Here is a 24,152-nt window from a genome sequence, read left to right as displayed (position 1 = left end):
TGCAGTTGCAGCTATAGTTCGAGATACAAATGCAAATCAAATAGATCACTGAACACCCATGTGTGGGTGAGAGAGAGAGAGAGAGAGAGAGAATGTGTGTGTGAGAGAGAGAGATAATTTGACAAAACGACGCGACACGATCGACAGACAAACAGCGACTGAACTGCGACTCGACAACGAACTCGCCACTCGGCTCCGGACTGAGGCAAGATAAGCTCAAGACGCCGTTGGTTGGCTGACTCTCCGTCTGTCTGTCTGTCTGTCAGTCTGGATGGAACTGGGGCTGAATGTGCCGGCAGCGGGGGCGAGCACACACACACACACACAGACACACAAACACATAAAAATCGCGGTACGCGTGTAAACATTAACATGCTCGTGTGAAATTAGCTGGGGCAAAGGGGCAAGGAGGCCACAAGCGATCGGGTGACAAAAAATAGAGAGAGAGAAAGAGCAGCAAGAAGTTGAAAGTATAGAAACAGAAATTAGTAACACTTTACAGCCACATGTGGATTTATGACACCTCAATCGCCTCAATCGTCAGCGTCGGGGGTGGATCGTATCTAAAAGAGGCAGACGTGGGAGGGAGCAGAAGTAGAAGAATACAGTTTGGATGGCCACTTGTTGCAGCTGTATTTAGATGGTGCACTCGATAAGATTGCAGCGAAAGGAACATCAAGGTGCACAAAATCGATAACCAGCCAATCCCAAGTTGATGAAAGGAGATATTTTGATAGAGGGAATGAGATATATATATACATATATATATATATATATATTTATGGGAACTTTTGCTTGACTAAGCAAATTGGTATGCCATAATCGAGACAGCTTGGCTAGCAGATAACCTTTTGAATACTTGGCACGATTGCTGATTGATAGCAAATCAATTAAAATAAGTTCTGATTAATAAAATCTCCTATCATAAATAAAATTGTTGCAATCGATTATTTATTACTATTATATTGTAATATATTATATTTTATTTATTTATCGAATTTGAATTGAATTGACTCGGTTCTTGGGTTCGGAGAAGCATCCAACTGCCTCTTAAATATTTTTGCACAAATTCACATTTTTCACATTTTTAATGGGTTCAGAGTACAAAATATAGTTTAGAAAATCAATAAAATTAAATCTTTTATATTTAAAAACATAAGTTTAAGCAAAATATTTTGATCTAAAATACTTCGCTTGTAGTTGTGATTGAAATTCTCTAAAAAAAAAATGTTGAATATCGAAATTTGAATGCGATTATTGGATTAATTCAAGTTTTTAAAGAATTATGTTTTTAAACGCTTTTAAGTAAGTTCAAGTTGAAGAAGTTTGTGCTTATCTCAAATGTTTTTGAAGACTGATAAACAAAATTAAAATGTAGTTAAGAAATTGATCACACATGACAGATTTTGGAGAGTTAATATCAAAGATTGAAAGGGAATTTCTCTATTTGATGTAATTAATGAACATAAAAAAAACCTTAGAACAATTTGATGAATTTCTTATTACAATTTTTGACTCTGGTAAATGATATATTTATTTATAAGCTATACAACATTATATTTATATGCCTTTAACTCATGGGCTTATTTATATTAATTCACAGTTGATAATAGTTTTTTTTTCTTCCAGTTTACACCTCTGAGCATTCGCTGGCCGAATTAAATGGCTCATCTATTTTTTGGGCAGACGCTTTCTGTCAAAGGCCAGGCGACACGAGTTACTGAAACTTGACCACAGAATACGATGGACGACATCATAAAAACCCCTCCCCTCAAACCCCCCCAAAAAAAAAACGTATTAAAACGCGAAGAAATACTCTATCGAAACTAGACGCTATTCATTTCAGGGCCATAAAAAAAATCGATGCGTATTTATGTTTTTTTGTTGTTTTTTTTTTTTTTGCTTTTGTTTCGTTTATTTTTTCTATCCTGATTTTTTTCTCTCTTGGCTGGTTTCAACTGGAAAACACAAAATGTGACTTTTACCAGGCATTTCTACTGCTTCTTCTTCTTCTTCTTGTTCGGAGGCTGGCAAGTCTTGTTTCTGGGTTTTACAACTTTATAATTTTTACAACTCAATTAACTTTTTTTTTAAGTCAAACGCCGCCGGCGTATAAAAAGTCAAAAATTTAAACAATAAAACACAAAAATGCATAAACGAAATCATAAATACCTACTAGATACGATCGAGGAGAAGAAGAAAAAACAAAACTCTTCAGGCCGCTCCGCCAGATGAGCGTTTTATGCGATAAAAAACCGTAGAAAAAAAATAAAAACAAAACTGAAGTGTCATAAAAGGCATCAAAATGGAAATAATACTCGATGCCCAATAACCCCTGCTCGGAAAATTGAATCGTGTCTAGCAATTCCGATGGCAGCATCTAACAAGTGGCACCCAATACCAATCCCCACCTCTCCCCCTCCTTCGAGCACTTTTCACGCCGGCAAATCTTCAAAAGACGCCGCCTTGTTGATAAACAAAACGCGCATTGCAAAAATATGCAAATGCATCAAGAACAAAAAAAATAAATAAAATAAAAAAATAGCGAGACTGAAGCAGAATGAAAAAGTTTAAATACCCTTTGAAAGTCCGAAATCGGTTCATAATTTAAGATTTCTTTTTTTATTTAGAAATGTAAATATTTAATCAAGTATTTTCAGCTAAAATTAAGAATCACAATTTTAAATAAAGAATATGTCTTGAGTGAAATTGACAAGTAAGCAGACAAAAAAAAACCTTATTTTATTTAAACGATCTTAACTTGGTAATATATGTATTTCATTAAAGCTATTTGATAAGCATTAAAAAATAAATTAATCGCACTGAAATTTAGAAAATGTGAATATCAAATATTAAAATACTAATTTTTATTAATAATATAAGTTACAAAAAAGCTAAAGTTCGAGTTCTGTGTACACAGGAAGAAAAATCAAGCCTGGCATTATGAAAATATTAACCTTATTTATTCAAAAATGAAAGAAATATACTTTCTGATTCATCTTCTTGTGTATCAGTCCAATCCAACTAATTTCGATATAGAAACTACCTTTAACAGAAAGGCGCATTCCAAGCTTCATCGGGATATCTCTAAAGCTAAACCAGTTCACTTAGTTAAGTATATAGACAAACAGGGAGACATATCCAATGGACTGACTATTGATGATGATGAAAAATTAATAAATTTTCTTCTGATTGGTTTTTTTTAGATTTCCGCATTTCTTCTTCTAATTTGCAACAATTTTAATATTTTCTTTAACATTTTCTAAAAATTATGGGATAGTTTTAGTCCACATTAAATTAACAAATAAATAAAATAACAATTAATAAAAATATTTTACTGCTTCTTATCCTTAGCCCGTTACAAATTTCAGCACAAAATCAAAATACCCGCTGCAAGCAAGCTTCAAAACATAAAAAATCAAATTAATTAAAAAATATTTTGTTTTCGCATGTTATAGAAAAAAGCCAAAAGCCAAATGAAAATTGTTTTTTGTAGACGAATTTGTCAGGCTTTATTTTTTGGTTTTGTTTTTAATCGTGTTTTTTCATAATCAAATTGGAGCGCCGAAAGGTCGCTGATAAATGCAACGGGACCAGTGAGCAGCGAGAAGCGAGCAGCGGATGCGACGACCGCTTGACAATTTGCGACTTGCCATGAAATCAAATTATTTGATCTAAGCCGCCGCCAGTGGGGAGTGGGGGGCGAGCAGCAGCAGCAGCCGAAGTTATCTCTCGCTCTCGCAGACTAAACGAAACCAAATGGCGATGACGTTGCCTGTGTTAGAAAATAAACCCCCTCCCCCCCACAAATATCTACCGATCACTTCTACAGCCGTGCGACATGTGTTGCGGAAATATTTAGCAAAGAGGGCAGAGAGAGAGAGAGAGAGAGTCAGGAAATACACGCATACGCGCATTAAATGACAGCCATCTCCCTCCAACACTCATTTGCATGCACGCGCAAGCGAAAAAGAACAACAAGCAGAGTCTAAGCAAATATAAAGCATTCGCTGGCTCCGGCATTTTGTTTTATTGTTTTACACCTGATATTCGGCGTTCGTGTTTTGAGTGCCGTTCGTTTGACCATCATCGGCTCGGGCTGCGATTCGCCGGAGATCGTTAATTGTGCATCGGCTTGTGTGTGTGTGTGTGTGTGTGTGTGTGAATGTATGTAATGCTGTAAACATGTGTGCGTGTGTGTGTTTGAGTAGATCGTAGCCGCTGGCTGCTTGTTGTTGTGTTGTTGCTTTAATGCCCCGTTGTTTTGCTTTGTCTTTTTCGCAGCCAATCAGCTGTAGCGGGGCGTGTGTTCCGTTCGTTGAAAGAGAGTACAAAATTAGCCAATTAAATTATTTATCATCATATTATTTTCTTTAATTCATAGATAATAGAAACCATAGTATAATTTAAGAATTTCATCATCGATTTTTATGAATGATTGCACAACAATAGAAACATAAATATATCGCTTACATTTAATCGCATGAGTAGAAAAATGTCTATGTAGAAAATAAAATAAGTCAAAATAAATAAATACAATTATTTGCTAAATAGTGTGTGTATATGATAACAGTGGCAATTGCAAGCAGGCTGCTACGAAACTATGATATGCAGATATATTAGTCTACTCTTAGTCGACCGACCGCCACAATTCATCGACAAGGGCTGACATTTTTGGTTCGCATGAAATTGGTACCGCACATTCATGAAAACAGCGAGATCAAAAACATTACAATAATAAATAAAACGCAATTAAGCGCAAAAATTAGTTCACTTTCTATTATTATTAATGGAAGCATTTTTTTAATTCGATATACAAATTTAGTTTAAGTTTTGGTGAACACAATTACATCGTGTAAGCGAAATGGTTCAGCAGTTAGTTCAGTCTGAGTGAACCATTAGTTCCACTATTGTTCAATCGGTTCTCAAATGGAACTTTTAATTGAGCCAGTTGTTGGTGTTGTTGTGTTCCCAAAGATTTATTCTAGCAAATAATTTATAAAAGAAATTCAAACATCTATGCAAAATTGCAAAATAATACAAGAAAATAGAAGCGCAAAAAGTAAGTTGCCGATGTGCTCTCTGCACACAAATTGTGCAAATTGTGCGTCAAGTAAAACAGCAAAACGAGAGACTACTTTGGCCACTGCCAGCAGTGCTGCTGGCTACGTCTTTTTTCGTCTCGCTTTATGTGTGCTTCGTCGTCGTCGTCGTCGTCGCTGTCGTTGTATGCGTATTGACTCGCCTGCTCTGCGCTGGTGTTGGTGTGAAAACGGGCTGAAGCGAGCTGGCTAGCAACGTGCTCGCAATAAAAGCAATAGACGTGAAAGCGGGACAACCATATTGGCGCAATCTTCATGCGCTTGTGTATGTGTGTGTCAGGGCAAACGACTCGCTTGTATTTTTTTTTCGTCGTCTCCGCTTTGTAGTTTTTGCCTCAATCGAAATCTTAACAAAATGTAAAAAATATTTGTGCATTATTTTGGCGCTTCTCATTACTGTAAATACACGCATTAAAGCGCGGCTCGAAAACGCGAGAAAAGCAAACGCTAAGAAAAATCATAATAGATAAATATAAAAAAAAAGTTGTTAAAAAAAATTGTTGACCAATGGCTTAAAATATTAAGAAATGCTTAAAATGAATACGAATTATTACTGATTGTATATTTGACTGAATGTGTATATATGTGTGTGTGTTTCTCTCTCGCTCGCTCTGGAAAATAAGAAAAAACAAAACAAAGAAAGTTGAAATGATTTTGTTTCCTTCTTTGCTACTTTTTCTTATCGTTGTTGTTTTTGTTGTGAAATTGAAATCCAATTAAAAGCTGTGCAATAGTAAAAAATAAATATATATATATATATATGTTTCAGCTGCAAAATCAAGCAAAAAAAAATAGTCAAGTGCAAGCAGCAGCAGCGACGTTAGCAGCGACGCCAGCAGCAGCAGCGGCGCAGCGACTCCCAAAACCCGCCAAGGTAGGACAAAGCCCCCTCTCTCTTCCTTTTCTATCTCCCTCTCCCTCCCTCCAGCACTCAGACTGCAGCCAGACAGTTATCCGTTATAAGAGAAAAAAACAAAAACAAAACGAATGCAGTTTTACAGTTAGTTTGCCTCGTCCTCGACAGCAGGGAGGCCATTGACTGCGGCAGCGACGTTGACGCTGGCGTCGCAGTCGCAGTCGACGTTCAAAATTAATTGCATAGATTCTTTTTATTAGCATTTTTCGTCGCTTTTTACAGTTGTCTGTTTGCACAACTGTTTTTTTTTTTAAATTATTTTTTGCCATTACATTGTCTTTTTGACGTCCGCCAACGCAACGTGCCGCTTTTTTTTTGCAATTGTAAAAAGACTACGCAAATTTCCATATGCGACGTCGTAACAAAAATAGACACATACGCACATACATGTATACATACACACACATATACATACATACGTGCACATGACGGACATACGTCATATGTCTGCCTCTGGCGGCACAAGGAGCAAGAGAACAAGAACAATAAGAAACTGTCAAAATGCACTCACTCCCACCACGATCAGCTGTTGCTTACTCTCATACAGCACCCACACATACACACACACACACGCAGCACTTAAGAGAGAGCGAGTGGGAGTCTGTCTCACTTGCGCACCTGCACAACAGAACTAGAACGTGCATTAAAGCCAACAACAAAAACGAACGGTAAACGCTACTTTTTTTGGGTAAATGACAGTCATGAGCTGAGTGTTAATGCATAAATCAAAGTAGACAGAGGCAAAAGCAAAGAAAGCAAACAACTGGAAGCAACTCTGTGACCACTTTTGAGGTTAGAATTGGCCCAGCTTCACAGGTCAAAAACACACAGCATAGACACACATAAACACGCATATTGTTGTTGTTGGGCACCGATCAAAAGGAAAGCGCAGCAAAAGACAAGTGGAGAATCAGGCAAAAACTGCAAATAATAACTACAATAATAATAATAATTGTCTTCTATTTGAAGAAAGCAAAACTAACAACAACAAAAAAACAACAAAGCATAATTTTGTCATTTATTTGGGGAGAGAAAATGCGTTTTTTGCCCAACAATTTTTTGAGATTTCAGATCTTTCTGTTTGCTATGCTCGACTCCATTTTGTGTGTGTGTGTATAAATATGTATATATGTGTGTGTGTATGTGTGTTGTGCTTTTCACCACAGAAAGTGTCATTTAAATGGTTTTTTTTTTTATTTTTTTGTTTGTTGCTTTTTCTTCCAACTGATAATCTGTAATTGTTTACCCACACGCACACACACACATACAGTCACACACATACAGGCAAAGCATATGAATATCTTTATAAAGGGTTTTTTTCGTTGTTTATTGTGTTTTGCGCTGATTCATCGCTTAATGCTTAATTTAATGCAAATGTTGTCGTCATTTCGATGAGCTGTTTTTGTTTCTCTTCTACTTTTTGCTATTTTTTATGCAGAAAAAACCTTAACGATACCGATAACAGACTTTTTGGTTTCTTTCTACTAAAAACGGCAACAAATTGTCTTTTACTCGCTGCTTTTGTTGTTAAAAATAGTTTCGCTTTTGCGTTCTTATCTAATTGACACATCGCACGTTGTCCCCTCCCCCTCCTACTTCACCCCCATCGCCCACAATCAGCTCTTTCGATTTGTTTTTGTTGTTGATTTACAGCTGCAGCTTAATCGATAACTGCCAGACATATTTATCGGAATACGAAAACACAGTTACTAATTTTGTGTCGGTGTGAGTCACTTGCATGTTCCGCTAGATTAGAATAGAAATAACTGCGATGGCAAATGACAGACTGCAATGCTGACATTTTGGCTATTTAAAAGCTGTCTTTAAAATAGGAAAATATATGATTTTTGTGTTTTGTTTAATTTTTTAACTTTATTTGTATTTATTTTTTTATTTTCATGTTTTATTTACAATCTTTTACTGCGGAAAACAGCCAATTTGTAGAGAATATGAACTGATGATGAACAATTGAAAATACTAAAAAAGTAAGAAAAAAACAACTAAAAACAACTGATTATTTTATTTTTAATATTCTTTTTGAGCTAGTCACAATTAAAAACTTATTTATTATCATATTATATTTAAATATGGTTGAGTAGGAACAAATTGTAATAATCGTTAACATATCAAAATATTAAAAATTATCATTATGCACAATTTGGACAAGGACAACTTTTGGCAATTTTTAAAATAAAGTTCCTAGTTGCAAAAATATCAATTAACGTGTCGTGCAACACTTTCAACAGCATTTACTAATAAGAACTTTTCTATTGTTTTTCTATTGCAGCAGCCGCAGCTCCAGCGACTGGCACGAAACGCCAACAACAACAGGAACAACAACAAATATAAAATACAATAATAGAGATAAGAGAGGAAAAAACAGCAGCAAGAATAGTTTTTCTTACAAAAAGAAAACAGACGAAAGGAGTGCGCAAGGTTTTTATACATTATTCAAATAAATCACTTTTTGAATTGAAAATTAAAGTTAATCTTCTTTTTCACACGCAGGCAACGTTGTTGGTCGCCACAAATATTTAAAGAGACAAAAACAACACAGACAAACATAAAACAGACAAAAATGGAGCTGCGCGTTGGGAATAAATATCGATTGGGCCGCAAAATAGGCTCGGGCTCCTTTGGCGACATCTATTTGGGCACAACGATCAACACCGGCGAGGAGGTTGCCATCAAATTGGAATGCATACGCACCAAACATCCACAGCTGCACATCGAATCCAAGTTCTACAAGACAATGCAGGGCGGCATTGGAATACCGAGGATCATTTGGTGTGGCAGCGAGGGTGACTACAATGTGATGGTTATGGAGCTATTGGGGCCATCGCTGGAGGATCTATTTAATTTTTGTTCACGCCGCTTCTCGCTGAAGACGGTGCTGCTCCTGGCGGATCAGATGATATCGCGCATCGACTATATACATTCGCGTGACTTCATCCATCGCGACATCAAGCCGGATAACTTTCTGATGGGACTGGGCAAGAAGGGCAATCTCGTGTACATAATTGACTTTGGGCTGGCGAAGAAATTTCGCGATGCCCGCTCCCTCAAGCACATACCGTATCGGGAAAACAAGAATCTGACGGGCACCGCACGCTACGCCTCGATCAACACCCATCTGGGCATCGAGCAGTCGCGACGCGACGATCTCGAATCCCTTGGCTATGTCCTCATGTACTTCAATTTGGGCGCCTTGCCCTGGCAGGGCTTAAAGGCAGCGAATAAGCGACAGAAATATGAACGCATATCGGAGAAGAAGTTGTCCACATCAATTGTGGTGCTGTGCAAGGGCTTCCCCAGCGAGTTTGTCAATTATCTCAACTTTTGCCGGCAGATGCATTTCGATCAGCGTCCCGATTACTGCCATTTGCGTAAACTGTTTCGAAATCTGTTCCATCGTTTGGGCTTCACCTATGACTATGTCTTCGACTGGAATTTGCTCAAGTTTGGCGGCCCGCGTAATCCCCAGGCCATACAGCAGGCACAGGATGGCACCGATGCGGGTCCCGGTCAGAATCAGGATGCAGTTGCCACAGCCGCTGCCGTTGCAGCCGCAGCAGCATCCCATCAACAGCAGCAACAGCAGCAGCAGCAGCAACAACAGCACAAGATCAACACAACAATGGGAGGCGGCACAGCTGGAGGCGGTGGCAGCAGTGCACAACAAATGCTCGGCAGCAGCTCGGCGGCTGGCCAAACGTTGGCGATGGCCATTGGCAACGGTGGCCTCAACATGGACGATTCGATGGCAGCGACGAATTCATCAAGACAGCCCTACGATACGCCAGAGAGGCGCCCCTCGATACGGATGCGTCAGGGCGGCGGTCTGCAGGCGGGGGGCGGCGGCGGCGGTGTTGTCGGTGATGTACGAAATGCTAAATAATATTTTATTGTTTAGATGCCACACAAACACACAACAACACACACACACACGCAGCAGCAGCCCTACTCTACTCAATATATAAAAGTATATATATATCTGCATATATATATATATATATATATATATATAATACATAACATGTCTTATGTATAGTTCAGTCAGCGACCTGCATATATATATAATACATAACACGTCTTATGTATAGTTCAGTCAGCGACCTGGTCTCTGGCAACATGTTGCAAGAACACACATCAGCACACCCACACCTACACACACACTCTGATTGACAACCAGCTACGCTTTCCTCTTTATTTGTATTTGTATTGTATATTTTTGTGTTTTTTTTGTTCGTTTATGTTCTTTGCGCTGCGCTTTCTGCCTGCTTTGTGAGAAATGAGTGTGGCAAGGTTTACCGATTAACATATGCTAAGTTTAACTTATAATTTTAGTTGATAAATGATTGCAAGTCGGTGGCAAGAAAGCGAAATTATGCACAACACTTGGAGCAGGCCACAGTTCAAGCCTCTTCCGCAAAACCCTTGATGAAGATTCGTAATCGAAAACTTTACTAGACGACACTTGAAAGAGAAGATCAGTGAGAAAGAGAGCTGAGGCAGTGAAACAAATTCAAAATTAAATATACATTCAAGAAAAACTCTCAATCGACAGCTCCTTCTGTGTGTTTTGCATTTACTTTTGCTGAACAACATCAACCAGAACAGAATACACATTAATTGTTTCGTTAAATGCATTTTGTTTCAGCACCACGAAAGAAATAAAAAAATTAATAAATAAAATTAAAAAAAAGATTAGAAAAAAATGAGAACAACTTATGAATCGACACTCAATTGAACAAAATGGCAAATTTATATTAAATGAAAATGGCAAATATATAAAATTAATATTTAAATGTATTAAATCGTATATTTTGAATATAAGTTGTAAGCTTCGAGTGTAAAGGAAAAGAAAAGAAAACAAAAACAAAACAAACCAACCAACAAACAAAGGACACATTATGCGCCAGTGTCCCTAACTTTTAGTATAGGAACTTAGTATTAAGTACAAAATACAAATGCATATAACAAATAATATATATATATACAAAAATAATAATAATAATAATAATACAATTAAAACAGACATTGCGTTTTGTGCAACAGGCAACCAACACCCCACATAAGAATCTAGCTTTAAGCATCGCTCTAATTTGTAATGCCTCGATGTTTAACAAAGGTAAATAATAAACTTATAATCTATACTTGATTTCTCGCTTCAAATTCTCACTTAATTTCTCGCGTTCGATACAAATGTATGTGTTCAAAATATTATTTGCCAAGCTCTGTTTCTGCGTATATATTTCTCTGATTAATAATAGAATAAAAGCAAAAATCGTGTAACTAATAACTAAGTGCATAATATGTATACACAACAAACAAACACACACACAACCTACATAACGAAAAATGTACTTTGCATTATATTATATTATATTATATTATTATTATTATTATTATTATTATTATATATTTTCAATTAGTTTGTAAAGTCGTTAAGGGGCGTGAGCTGCGAGCGCGCATTAAAATTATAACGCTAGCTAATAAATTGTAGCTATAATATGAAATTTGTTTATAAGTAATACCAAACCATTAAAAAACAAAATGCTATATAAAAAAAAAGAAGCAACACAAAACAAAAATCAATTTGTAATTCGAATTGCGCAAGTCAAGATTATGGATTATGAATATAATTATATATATATATAGAAACAAGAAATGAGAACGTGCAACAAATACAAACAAACAAATGTTTATCTTATGAAACGCAAATGCTGCAAACACGTAAAAAGAAAAACAACAAAATCATATGTAAAACTAAACAACGCGCCGATATGCCGTTAATATATATATATATATATATAAATATATATATGTGTATGTATAGCAGTAAAGAAACCAATCGTAAAATGAATAATATTTAACGCAGGCAAGCAAAATTACATCAAGTAAAAATTCGAAAAACTTAAATAAAAAATGCATTACGTGATATTTCTTACAAATTGTTTCATTTGTTTTTCTGTTTCATTTCCAATTTAATTTCAATGATTTGCTTTTCTTTGTGCATTAGATGGGGATAAACTCGAGACTTCCGAGTGCGATTACGGCTTTTAGGTGTTTGAAATGAGAAGCGCATGCCTTGTAAACTTGACCAAATAACGAAATACTTTTAATAACAGCAACAACAACAAAAACAACACCACAATTAAGGAACGGAACAGTCCCCTAGATAGAGTCGCAACACAGTGCCGTTAAAATAGTTCGCAAATGCTAAAAACTCAAAACTAAAATCATCAACTGAGTGTACATAAAAAAATTATTCAAAAACAAAAAACAAAAAAAAACCTTGTGTGATTTTCCTTCTTACTAGCGATTTAATGACAAACAAAACACTAACTAATATGACATAAAAGAAATCATTAAATGCAGAACAAACTACATATTAAATTAACAATTAATGTATGACAAGTCCATACGCCATAAGTAAAAAATGAAAAGATGAAAGAAAAATAAATAATAAAAAAAAAAAAAAAAAAACAAATAGAACACGTAACAAATTCTAACGAAAATGGTAAAGGAAATTTTTGAAAATTTTGTAAAATTAATTGTAAATGTGAGTATAGAAATTTTTGATCTAATTAATAACTACACTAAAATCGAGTATGTATGTACTATATATATATATAAATATATATATAACATTAACAAACCACCAACAGTGATATGAGATACAAAATAACCAAGACAAAGTTCATTAAAATAAACATAAAATGATAAAGATAAATCGTAAAAAGCACGCGCAAATCACACAAAATAAGAACAATAACGATTATAGGATACAAACTAAACAAAACACCAAACAAATTTCCATAATTATTATATAAATGTATATTGATATTATTATTATGATGATCATACTGAAAAAGAGTAAAAACAAAACAAAAAAAACTAGGATTTCCCGCTGCAAATTTTAAATAAAACCAGCTAATAAGCTAATCCAATTAGGTGCATATATATATGTATATGTATATTTATATATATATATATGTATATGTATGTATATCAAATGAAATCGGATATAGATGTACGAATATCTAGTATATTATTAGCGAACAAACACGAAACAAACAAACAAATGTTCAATAGAATTTTAACACATTTGAACAAAGAACTCATCAAGATTAACAACACTAATAATAATAATAATAATAATATTAATAAAAATAAATTGCGAAATTAATGTGAAAGTCATACTAGAAGCGAAAAGAAGGGTAAATAAAGAAGAGTAAATAAATCATAAGTAATCCGAAAATTAACAAATTGCAACAAATATTAGATACAAAACTAAAGAGCAAATGTCAAGTACTCGTAATTAAATGTAATTATTTGTCGACAAAAAAAAAAAAAACAACAAAAGCAACAAAAAAAAAAATCAAAAAAGAAAACACATAAGAAAAACGCTAAAATGAATAAAATCTATGATTTTGAAAATAAATTCAAACGTTGTTTTATTTGCAAAAGATACTAACGGAACTGAACTTTAAGTCAAAATATATTAAAATACCCCTTTGCTTTATATAAATTGTTCTAATTTATTATAATTACGTAAGATTATATGAATGCAGCATAATTATTATTTTTCCCTTTATTGCGCTGGCAGCATTAAAGACAAACCAGGCTCTTCCGAAGGACTTTTTCGAATTAACAAACTTTTGTGCCTACAAAGTCTATATTATTTTTCTCAGTTAACTTGACAGACGAATTATTGTGAGGAACATTTCAAAGCAAAATATTTGTCTATATCTTTGGGACACTCATTTTAATTGAGGAACTTTTTTGCTTACAAAGTGCATTTTATATTTGTAAATTGACTTGCAAAAAGTATAAATGAAAAGTTTCAGAAGTAATTGCTTTGTTTGATTTGTGGACCCATATAACCCGCGACAAAATGTTTTAGATTAATTAAAATGCTATAAATAATAAAGATAGATTTTCTTTTTCGCAATAAACAAAAGTTGGAAGCTAATTAACTAACAATAAATAATAGACACATGTACTAGGTATGACTGACTTTGCCAGCGCATATAAGGAAGGATTCGCAGAGCAGGGCTAAAGTATTTCAATAGAGTCCGAGCAATGTGGTATCAGCCTCGTTTAAGAAACGGAGAACTGGTGAAAATGAGTTGGCCTTTGGCCTTACTCCGACGTCTAAATCCTATTGCCTGGCCTTTGGACGATAGTCCAAGTAAAAAGGCTATCCTTATTGAGCGATTTTTATTTATGGCTGCATTGGTGGTGATGATAATGCATAATGAAGTGGATATACATTATTTTGTTGTCAATCTGGATGATCTCAACAAACTTTTCGAAGGCATACCGACTTTCCTTATCCTGGTGGAAATAAATATACGTCTCCTTCACATTGCCATCTACAAGAATCGATTGAGGCAGCTGCTTCAGCGATTTTATGCCGAGAATTACATTTCAGAGGATTCGGATCCGGATACTTTTCGAATAATAAAAAGACAATTGTTGGGAACACGATTTATAACATCTTTCTATATGATGACGGTGATTGCATTCTGCATGGAACCTATCAGGAATATTTTTCAAGGTCGCCGCGAGATGCTCTACAAGCAGGAATACATTTTCGATAATACAAAGCTGCCCTTTTATATACCACTAATTTGCTCGAATATTTGGGTGGGTGTCTTATGCACCACTGTTATCATTGGTGACCTCAACATGTTGGGTGAGTTTATGATGCATCTAAATGCCCGTTATCTGCAAATGGATAAGGATTTAAAAGTGTCCGCCAGGCGATTAATTCAATCAGAGGATACTACAAATATTGCTACAGACTTTCATCAAGAACTTGTCAAAGTACTTCGTCGTAATGCTGCCCTCAATTATTTTGCCAAAGAAGTCGAGAATCAATTCACATTTCGCATATTTATCACCTTTAGCTTTAGTGCAACACTCTTGTGTGTCTTGGCCTATCTATGCTATAAGGTGGGTTATTTATATATAAATTGTATAATATATATGTATTTATGATCCACCTCTTGACAGAATCCGGTAAATAGCATTGTGTATATTATTTGGTTTACAGCCAAATTTATGGAGCTTCTGGTATTTGGTTATCTCGGCTCAATTCTCTATGAAACGGTGAGTGTTATTTAATTATTGTATTTTAAAAAACCTATTACTTCTCAGACGGACAAATTGGATGTCATGTACTATTGCTGCGACTGGGAGCAAGTCGTCTATCACTCGCATAATACCTATGAGAATGTCCAGCTAATGAAGCTCGTAATACTATCCATTGAGTTGAATTCGAAACCTTTTGCTCTCACAGGTCTCAATTATTTTCGAGTCACCCTAGTTGCTGTCATTAAAGTAAGACATTTTTGTGTGGATTTTAGCAATCTTTTGATGTTTAATATATCTCTATTTTTATTCGTTAAAGATATTACAGGGTGCCTTCTCGTACTTTACGTTCCTTACTTCGTTTGATTAAGTTCGTATTGAAATAAACAGGAGAATATAAATTGTAAAATCACTTTAAATTAGAAAATTAATTCATTGTTTATCTAATTTGATTTTGGATATTTGTAAAATGTGGCTTGTATGTAACAAATTTATGCATTTGTGAAACCAAAAGTTCTTTAAATTTTCGTTTGATTCACGGCAGAGTCTAAATTACAAATGGCTTTTGGCACCATTTTGTATTAAATACTCGGTGGATTTGGTCACACTGAATTGTGCTCACGAACGTGCGATATTTTGAGGAGTTGCCGTGTTCGTGACTGCATGAAACTTGCATCAAAATGTATAAAATCAAAACGAAATTATTTTCGATTAAAATAAAATATAAATTATTTTCAGAATCAAACTTGTAGTTTTATATACTAAGCTTTCAAGATTATATATTATTTATTTGACTGCCGATATTTCTCACAAATGAAACACATGTTTAAATATCGCCCATCACTAGAGGAGCACAATTTACGCATATCGCTCACCTCAGTTATCAACTATCGCCCATCGCTAGCAACCCAACACAACTTGCCGAACGAAAAGGTATTATTTTATAATATCTGCTCCACAGGCAGTGCTAATTAGTAATAAATATATGTGAAGAAGAGTCATTCACTTAAACATTCTTCAACTCAGCGAAAGGGCGACAGCAACACAACAACAGGAAACAGAAGAGCAACGAAAAGATGGGCGCAAAGCAGTCGCGTGAGCCACGTTCCGTTTCGATGGAGAATCCGACTCCTGCTGGCGTCCTCGACATATCCGACGATGTGGTGAAGCGCCTCAAGCAGGGTATCTCACAGCAGGGTAAAGTAGTGACATATACAATTTGCAGTTGCGATGCCAAAGAAAATATCCCTCAAAAATTGTCTTGGCCAAGTGTTATGCAACCAAATTTGTCAAATGATCAATTTATTTATATTTCGTATATGCAAAACTAAAGGCATTTTTCACGCTTGCAGCTCGTGAAAATGCCGCTGTTGCGGAGGCAGCCAAACCGGCACCCAAGCCCCAGCCCCAGTCGCAGCCACAGCCGACCAAGAAGGCGCCTGTCAAAGAGAGCAGTCCCGCACACCCAACAGTTGTCTACCAGGCAGCGACGCCCATCTATGTGCAGGGTGGCGGACATACGATCAGCGCCGCTGATGTGCAGCGCCAGATGAACCAGGAGCTGCAGAAGAACGATGAGATATGGCGACAGCGTCAGACGCAGCTGGAGGAGAACCTCAAGAAGACAAACACCATCATGGAGTCGGAATATGCGAAAGCCGTCGAAGGCGTTCACAAGCGTTTCGTGAGCACCGCTGCGGCGCACAAGACCCCGCCATGTGGTGATCTCAAGTCACAGCTGCTCGCCTGCTATCGTGCCCATCCCGGCGAGACGCTGCAGTGCATCCAGGAGGTGACCCAGTTCAAGCAGTGCGTCGATGTGCATCGCATCAAGAAGCTGGACAGCGAAGCGGAAGCAACCAAAGCACCAGCGGCCAGCAGCAGCAAGGCAGCCGTGCCGGTTGCCAAAGCGGGCTAGAAAAAAAGACGTGTTGCCTTTTTTTGAGTTGTTTTCCTGTTTGTTTTGGTTGCTCCTGCGCCTATTAGCCCTCAGAGATCTGTATAAACCAGGGAGCACGCTGTCAAATGCGAGTGTCATTGTAAACCATAGTAAATTAATTATTAATATATAACGAAGGTGCGTTTCTCTATTGCTTACATTTTGTGTTTATGTGTTCATTTTAATTAGTACATCAAAGCTCCTATTACAATGTACTAAAGGCTTTAACTTACTTGATGATGTGCCTATATATATATATATATATATACAGTAACTTTGCCTTCTTGATCAGCACTTCTTTTAGAGTAGCTCCACAAGCAGACTTTGTCTTAGTCAATTTCTTAGCATTCTTCCAATTTTCAGAATGTAGCCACTATAAAAAAAGTGGCTTAGATTTAAATTAGTTTTTTTTATATAGTTAAAACTTTGAAGAAAGTTGAATGTCAATTTGAATTTATTTTTAACCTTTTCCACTGTAAAGAACTACTTCGATAAACTTGCGATTGCGGAGAATTATGCATAATCTTATGTATTTATATACTTGATTGATCAGCAATTAACTCACAATTCGACTGTTAATATTTATCCCAGATGTAAATGATTTTTTATCTCGTACAAGGTAAGTTTAAAGCCACTTTTTGCTTATAGTGAATAGTAGGATTTTTTTTGAAATTCGGCTATGAATCAAACCTTAAGAAAAAAAACGAGTTTTTTTTTAAATTATACTTCCAAATTCTTCCGACTCTATTGGAGAACTCTATTTTATATATATGTATATTGATTGATCAAAATGTGTCTGCTCATATTTTGTATTGTAAAAGCAAGTTGGAAGTCGCCTTCGATTAATTTTTCTCCGAAATGGCTATAATTTTTTGAAATTCCGTCTGGAGTATAATGTTAAAAAGAAAACTTCTGCAAGAAATACAACCTACAAACTCTGGCAATTAAGAAGAACGATATGTATATATCTGTATATATATATATATATATATTTAGATAACTGTTACTCTACCATTTATAGAGGTTGTTTGTCCGTCGATTAGATTTATTTTACTCCCCAACTGTTCTCTAATTGAATATAAAGTGTTAGGTGTTTTATTTAACTAATTAACTTTATTGGCTTGTGCTAAAATGTTAATCACGTTAACTACAAGACCGTAAAATATACAAATAGATACACAATACACACACATCCATACGTATGGAGGTTTAAAGAACTGCATAAAGAGCCAGCAGCCAAAAGGCGAGCAGCGGAACCAGACCAAGTCTGTATGCAGTTGCACTGCTCGCTGCCTTGTTGTCGCTGCCTCCTGGCGCCAGGTAGCGCTGGCAGGTATCATCAAAATTCTTGGCTGGACCCATGCAGCCAGCATAGCTCATCACATAGGCCAAATAGTTCTGCTCGAAGACGCCTCGCACCAAACTGGCACCTGGTCCGCTGGCGAAGACAACCACATCCTCGCCGCCATGTGTCTCATCACTGAGGGCAACGCTGGCCATGTGGCGATAGGTGGGCGAATCCAGTTGCTCTTTGCTATATCGCTGGAGGGGCATCCAAAAATTGGAGCTATTTACTGGCTTCGAGTCATTGGCGAGATGGTCAAAGTAACCGGGTCCATTCGCATAAGTGATCGTCTCATAAACCATGGGATCCTTGGGCTCGTGCAGATTGGCAGCGCCCAAAATATCATTGCCACGCTGAGGATATCCATTAAAGGTAACGGAATGCGAATGATCCGCTGTGACCAGAATCAGCGTTTCCTCCGAGTCGGTCATGTTAAGCGCCGCCTGCACAGCGAGATCCAATTCGTAGACTTCATGGAGTGCCGCCCGCGCATAGTTCTGATGATGTGCCATATCGATGCGTCCACCCTCGACGAGGAGCACATATCCAGCCGAATCTTTGCCACGTTCCAACACCCCAATGGCCGCTTTGGTCATATCCTGCAGCGATGGTTCACCCTGCTGGCGGGCAATCGAGTATGTGATGTGATTGTTGCGAAACAGACCCATCAGATGATCCACTTTCTTTACATCAACCTCGAGCAGAGCCTGACGCGTGTGCACCAGCTTGGCATCGCTGCTATCATTTGCATGGTGCTGCAGCCACTCGCGGGTCAAGTTCCTGGCATCCCCACGATTGCAGACCGTCTCAGTGGAACCCTCAAATTTAACCGTTTGCACCTCGCTCGCATTGAAGGAGCCCATTGGCTTGAGGCCACCACCGAGCACCACATTCAGTTTGTTGCCCGGCGCCGTCTCCACCAGCTGCCTGGCAATGTCAGCATAAATGCCTTTGGATTCCGCCGGCACCTCCGTATCGCATTCCCAGTCACGATTATAGATATTGGCATAGCTAGATGCCGGTGTGGCATGCGTAATCCTTGTGTTTGTCACCACGCCCGTCCGTTTGCCCACCCGCTGTGCCCAGTCCATGATGGAGTCGAGGCGACCCTGTGTCGCATTCGTCATCGATCGTGTGGTATCCATGCCAATCACTTTATAATTTGTCTTAACGCCCGTAAATATCGCTGTCGCCGTGCCCGCCGAATCCGGCACCTGTTTGTCCACATTGTAGGTCTGTAAGAATTTGTTGAAATGGTTGCAGTATTTTTAATATTTATTTTATATGCATTCACAGCAAACATTTGATTACCGTAAATAAATTCAATTTCTTAGACGAATTTTCTTTTAAAAATTGCTTCAGTTTTGATTTATATTTTCACCGTAAATGACCACAATAAATTATGTCATGCGAATAAATAGTTTGAAAAATGTATGGCAGTGGAAAATTTGGACTTTCCCCTACCATATATTTTTGAGCCAATTATTTTACATTATTTTCCGCTCGAGCTCACTTTTCCTCAATAGTATTTTTTTCAACTATGAAACTCAATTTAATTTTAACATATTTGTGACATTCATTTTTTGAATAGAAGTTCTATTTTAAAAGCATGTGTCAGTTTTCCTCTTTATTACCCACTTGAGGTTTGAATTTTCCAATCATTCTGTTAGTCAGTTTATATATACTTTTTTTTAATATTCGCAAAGAAGTATATTTTTTTGTTATATTAATATGTACATTTTTAATATTAATATTAATAACTTTATCTAGTTGTATATTTTTTCCCATATCAATATATATGTATTTCAAGTACCGTCGGATCTCATCTTCAGGGATTAAAGCAAAAAAATATATATTTATTTGGAATTTTCTATGTATTATTTTGTACCAAAAATAATCATAGTAAGAAAGATTTTTTTAAAGGATTTTTGAGACATGTTATAGGAGAATTGTTGCATAAAAAGATAAGTGTTTTAAAATAAAACATACCTTGGCTAAGCCCGTATAGGGAAACTCATCAAAGGATAGCATCTCCTCCTCGCCATGCCCATGCTTTAGATACTGTCCCTTGTAGATGCGTCCAGCTGAAATTGTGGACATACCCATTCCATCGCCTATGAAGATGATAATGTTCTTGGCCTTGTGCTGATATGAGGTCTCCTTGGCCCGCTTCGCTTGCTTGATGATCTTCTCCAGCTGGTTGAGGCCGACTCGTCGCCAGAATTGTGCATCTGACGGAATTGAAATTGGAATCGAGTAAGTCACGTGCAGAAATTGAACGTTATCTATTTATTTATGTCATGTCGCTGTCGCTTTGTAATTAATTCTGGTGAGCGTACTAGGCAGTCGCGGGTTCTACTAACAACAGCTACGACTATTTACTTAGATTTTGCCACGACGAGTTATTTTGCACGTTGAGCACATAAGGCCCATTAGAAATGTGTGTAAAACTCTATCTGGTTGAGGCCAGGTAAATCCCCCATCTATAAAATGTGTGGGACTGAACTAGTCTAGCGGGGGATTTACTTTAAGTACTTGCAACACTTAAGTGCAGCAACAAATAATATCTTAAATCGTTAAGTATTGCATTCAAGTGATTGGCATGAAATTAAATAATTTACATTTGCACGACAGTCTATAAATATATTTTATGTACTTTATTTTATATACTCTTCAAACATACAATTGGTTGGGTAGAACGCCTAAGCAGGTATCTAGACATAACAAAAACTAGGCTTACTAAGTATCAATGAATTTGAAATTTATTTACTAACTAAAGTATACTTTAGAGTTTTTATTTTAGTTTCCAAAAATGTATAAAAATGAATCTATATTTACTAAAATCCCGTTTTGACTTGTGCTCTTTATGCATAAAAACATTTAGAAAAACATTCCCAAAAATTTAGTAAGTCGCCCTAAAATATAAATATTTCTTCCTAAAAAGTTTTACTTGTATTTAATATCAAATTATTATTTCTTTTATCATGCAACTTTTTGTATATATTTTTTAAAAAGAAACAAAAAATAAATTTAATTATCCATAACAAATTTAATAAGTTCCACCTTTATTTCAGACTAAAGGGCATTTTCTAGTTTCACACTCTCCTCGAACTCACTATAATTTTGTATTCATATTTGCTGAGTATACATTTTTAACTTTAGTATTCAGTCGGCGTCAAGCGAAAACCCCTGTTCTGCCCCCAACACCCCCCGTCCACGCCCTCTCCGCCTATGTGCCGCGGCACTGACGCACGTTACAGTTACGCTGCGTTGACAGACTGTTAATTTGAATTGTCAATGAAATCGAATTGGATAATTAAAGGTTTTTGCCATATACGGTTAGAGGCGTAATTAGCACCATTAATGTTAGAATCGAATCGTAGCTTTATCACGAACTTAACACTTGTGAGTGTTCTAATTAACGGCTGTGTGTACAGTCGTTTTGCCAAATGTTTGTCATTTGGCTAACACAAAATTCGGCAGTTATTATCATAATTAAAAATTGTTGTTCACTTTGTAGACATAGGCATAGTCAATTGACTAATCTTTCAACTTCAGTGTGGAATTTCGAATGCTAAAATTAACAAAACTAATTAACTTTCTGCTTAAAAATGGTACAGTCTTCTTTTTATTAAATATATGGAGAATATTTGAAGAGCGTATGACAGCGTATACTTTGTTCCATAATAAATATCATTTAATCCCAGAGCTCGTAATAAAATTCAAATTTATGTGCCCAAATGCGAAACTGGAATTCAGAAATGACATTGCAACATTTGGACTGAAATTAATAAGTTTACTTGGCTGTTTCGTAATTGAAACGTGTATAAATAGATATTTCAGCTGTCTCATCATTAAATGCATTGTTCTTTTTCGGTTTTTCGGATAGCTAAATAAATATTTTAACAAATGTACTTTAAACGATTTTACTTAATATTGACCTTGGGAAGACATTTCAACTGTTGTACGATATATATAAAAAACCGGTGTATTTTTTTGTTCTCAATTTATACTAATATTGATAAAAAAAAAACAATATTTTGAGTTCTGAAGTTGACACGAGGTTAACAATTAACTTTGAAAAGTAGTAGTTTAGTTGAATATATAAATAGATTGCTTGCATTTTTAAATTTGAAACTATCTTGTTTGGAAAGATAATAAAATATTTTGAGTTCTGAACTTGACACGAGATGAAAGAGTATTTTGAAATTAAAAATACATTTTTGATATGGCTTTTTTGACCTTGCAAACTTCTGATATATAAATCATATATGTAACATTTTCATTCTTTCCCATTGCATAATTATACATTTGAAAACTTTGCTTTCATTTTGGATATGCACTTGAAGTTTGAAATAAAAATAAAAGTTGCGTTTTTTTTGTGCGTTTGACTTCACACCAGTTTTTTATTACTGATATATAACTGAATATATTTTCATTTTTAAATCGGTATTTATTTGCAAACATGCACTTGACACGAGTTTATTTTTATGCTTCGCAATAGCAGGGTTATTTATGCATTTTTTAAATATATATAGCAAGCAATATTTTTTTTTGTTGTTGCATAATTGAACTGAAGCTGTTCGAGTCGAACTAACACGTAGTAATAAAACGCTTGAATGCGCCATTCGTTTGGCTGTTCTCGTGCATCTCAAGCACAAGTTGTGATTATCTATTGGAATGCTTGCAAAAATAGTTATGGTTAACAAACCTTCAACAACACTGCCCTTATCCTGCGTCGGCACCGGATCCAGTTGGAACTCGGGTCCAATTCCACCGCCCGCTGGGCTCAGTGTTCGAATCAGTGGCGGAGGCTGGACTGTGGCCGCCCACGAGACCCCAATAAATAGAGCCGAGATCAGCAAAAGTGTCGGATGCATTTTCGCAGAATTTAATTGAGCAGACGCGAGCTTAGTTTATTTATATCACAGTTGTGCTTTAAAATACGTTTAATAATCCATTAAAAATGCGCAAGCAATAAAAAAAGTTGTCTTTACTTTTTTTTATAGATTTTTTTTTTTTTGTGGAGCGCAGTTTTTAGAAACGAGCTCGCGGATAGGTCACAATTAACGGATTTGCGGCGACTGGCGTATCGCTGTGCCCCGAAGCGCCGTTATATGGCGAGCTCGATTGGCAACGATCATCGGCTGTGCACGAAGCGGCCACACGACGACGATCATTACGAGTATTGCTTTTTTTTTTTGTTTACATACAAAACGCTTAGGTTCATTTCGAATTGTAGCAAACAGATAAACTCATTAAATATGAACTTGTTCCCGGCGACTGGAGAAATTGCTCTTTTTATGAGCGGCTGTAGACACGAGACAACAAGATGTGCCAATGCGACGAATTACGGCCTAAATAGGCACGTGAATCTGTTGAAATCAACTACAGTCCACTGACTGATACAAAGCGTGTTCTGGTTTATCAGTTGGCTTTATTCAAGAATACAGATCTCGTATCTCGTGCGTGCTGCAGGTGTATTATAATAAAATGTTGGCGTACCTGGCGTATGCGTAGTGTTTGCATTATCCACGTAGACCTCGCTCAATGTCACATTCAAATACTCAATAAGCGCCAGCCTCCAACTTAGTTCCTGTACTTAAAACCGAACAATATAATAAAAAATGTGCATATAAGATATAGATATATATATGGCCAGTGACTGACTACATTGTGCCAAATTGTATCCATTGTCAAATTTGCCAGCTTGTTGACTTAGTGACATCATACGAGTATTATCTGTGG

The 24,152-nt window shown here is 36.3% G+C and overlaps 4 protein-coding genes and 1 long non-coding RNA gene across 6 annotated transcripts; 4 read left to right on the top strand and 1 right to left on the bottom strand.

Annotated features, from left to right (window-relative positions):
* The first annotated feature begins 5,903 nt into the window (after positions 1-5,903).
* LOC116805993 lies at positions 5,904-8,335 on the top strand. 2 transcript variants are annotated; one of them, XR_004365486.1, is made up of 3 exons: positions 5,904-5,976; positions 7,952-8,003; positions 8,306-8,335. It is a non-coding gene; the product is annotated as an uncharacterized LOC116805993 (long non-coding RNA). The 2 variants fall into 2 exon arrangements; XR_004365487.1 differs by having other exon boundaries at positions 8,309-8,330.
* A 22-nt stretch (positions 8,336-8,357) lies between these two features.
* LOC6569788 (discs overgrown protein kinase) lies at positions 8,358-9,960 on the top strand. The gene is made up of 2 exons (XM_001996127.2): positions 8,358-8,454; positions 8,527-9,960. The coding sequence occupies exon 2, from the start codon at positions 8,597-8,599 to the stop codon at positions 9,914-9,916; it is 1,320 nt and encodes a 439-aa protein (XP_001996163.1). The 5' UTR covers positions 8,358-8,454; positions 8,527-8,596; the 3' UTR covers positions 9,917-9,960.
* A 4,146-nt stretch (positions 9,961-14,106) lies between these two features.
* Positions 14,107-15,490, top strand: LOC6569789 (odorant receptor 74a). The gene is made up of 4 exons (XM_043214782.1): positions 14,107-14,982; positions 15,043-15,138; positions 15,187-15,369; positions 15,440-15,490. Exons 1-4 carry the CDS (start codon positions 14,107-14,109, stop codon positions 15,488-15,490), a joined length of 1,206 nt encoding a protein of 401 aa, XP_043070717.1.
* A 513-nt stretch (positions 15,491-16,003) lies between these two features.
* Positions 16,004-17,217, top strand: LOC6569790 (MICOS complex subunit MIC19). Its single transcript, XM_001996129.2, has 3 exons — positions 16,004-16,053; positions 16,147-16,317; positions 16,473-17,217. Exons 2-3 carry the CDS (start codon positions 16,197-16,199, stop codon positions 17,036-17,038), a joined length of 687 nt encoding a protein of 228 aa, XP_001996165.1. The 5' UTR covers positions 16,004-16,053; positions 16,147-16,196; the 3' UTR covers positions 17,039-17,217.
* A 935-nt stretch (positions 17,218-18,152) lies between these two features.
* On the bottom strand, positions 18,153-23,497 carry LOC6569791 (alkaline phosphatase 4). The gene is made up of 3 exons (XM_001996130.3): positions 23,116-23,497; positions 20,394-20,635; positions 18,153-19,639 (listed from the first exon to the last, which is right to left on the bottom strand). The coding sequence occupies exons 1-3, from the start codon at positions 23,282-23,284 to the stop codon at positions 18,269-18,271; spliced, it is 1,782 nt and encodes a 593-aa protein (XP_001996166.1). The 5' UTR covers positions 23,285-23,497; the 3' UTR covers positions 18,153-18,268.
* Between the last annotated feature and the right edge of the window lie 655 nt (positions 23,498-24,152).

This window comes from Drosophila grimshawi, unplaced genomic scaffold, assembly GCF_018153295.1.
Source record: "Drosophila grimshawi isolate 15287-2541.00 unplaced genomic scaffold, ASM1815329v1 contig_311, whole genome shotgun sequence".
NCBI lineage: Eukaryota > Metazoa > Arthropoda > Insecta > Diptera > Drosophilidae > Drosophila > Drosophila grimshawi.
Note: the sequence above shows the minus strand (reverse complement) of the source record. Positions and strands in the feature narration are given on the sequence as shown.

Bases quoted from the DNA above. Each gene is read 5' to 3' on its own strand.
- LOC6569788 (XM_001996127.2), top strand. From the start codon at position 8,597: ATGGAGCTGCGCGTTGGGAATAAATATCGATTGGGCCGCAAAATAGGC.
- LOC6569789 (XM_043214782.1), top strand. From the start codon at position 14,107: ATGTGGTATCAGCCTCGTTTAAGAAACGGAGAACTGGTGAAAATGAGT. The intron at 15,139-15,186 runs GTGAGTGTTATT...ATTACTTCTCAG, and splicing joins GCTCAATTCTCTATGAAACG to ACGGACAAATTGGATGTCAT. The intron at 15,370-15,439 runs GTAAGACATTTT...TATTCGTTAAAG, and splicing joins CCCTAGTTGCTGTCATTAAA to ATATTACAGGGTGCCTTCTC.
- LOC6569790 (XM_001996129.2), top strand. From the start codon at position 16,197: ATGGGCGCAAAGCAGTCGCGTGAGCCACGTTCCGTTTCGATGGAGAAT. The intron at 16,318-16,472 runs GTAAAGTAGTGA...TCACGCTTGCAG, and splicing joins GCAGGGTATCTCACAGCAGG to CTCGTGAAAATGCCGCTGTT.
- LOC6569791 (XM_001996130.3), bottom strand. From the start codon at position 23,284: ATGCATCCGACACTTTTGCTGATCTCGGCTCTATTTATTGGGGTCTCG. The intron at 20,636-23,115 runs GTTTGTTAACCA...CAATTCCGTCAG, and splicing joins TAAGGGCAGTGTTGTTGAAG to ATGCACAATTCTGGCGACGA. The intron at 19,640-20,393 runs GTATGTTTTATT...AAATTCTTACAG, and splicing joins CCTATACGGGCTTAGCCAAG to ACCTACAATGTGGACAAACA.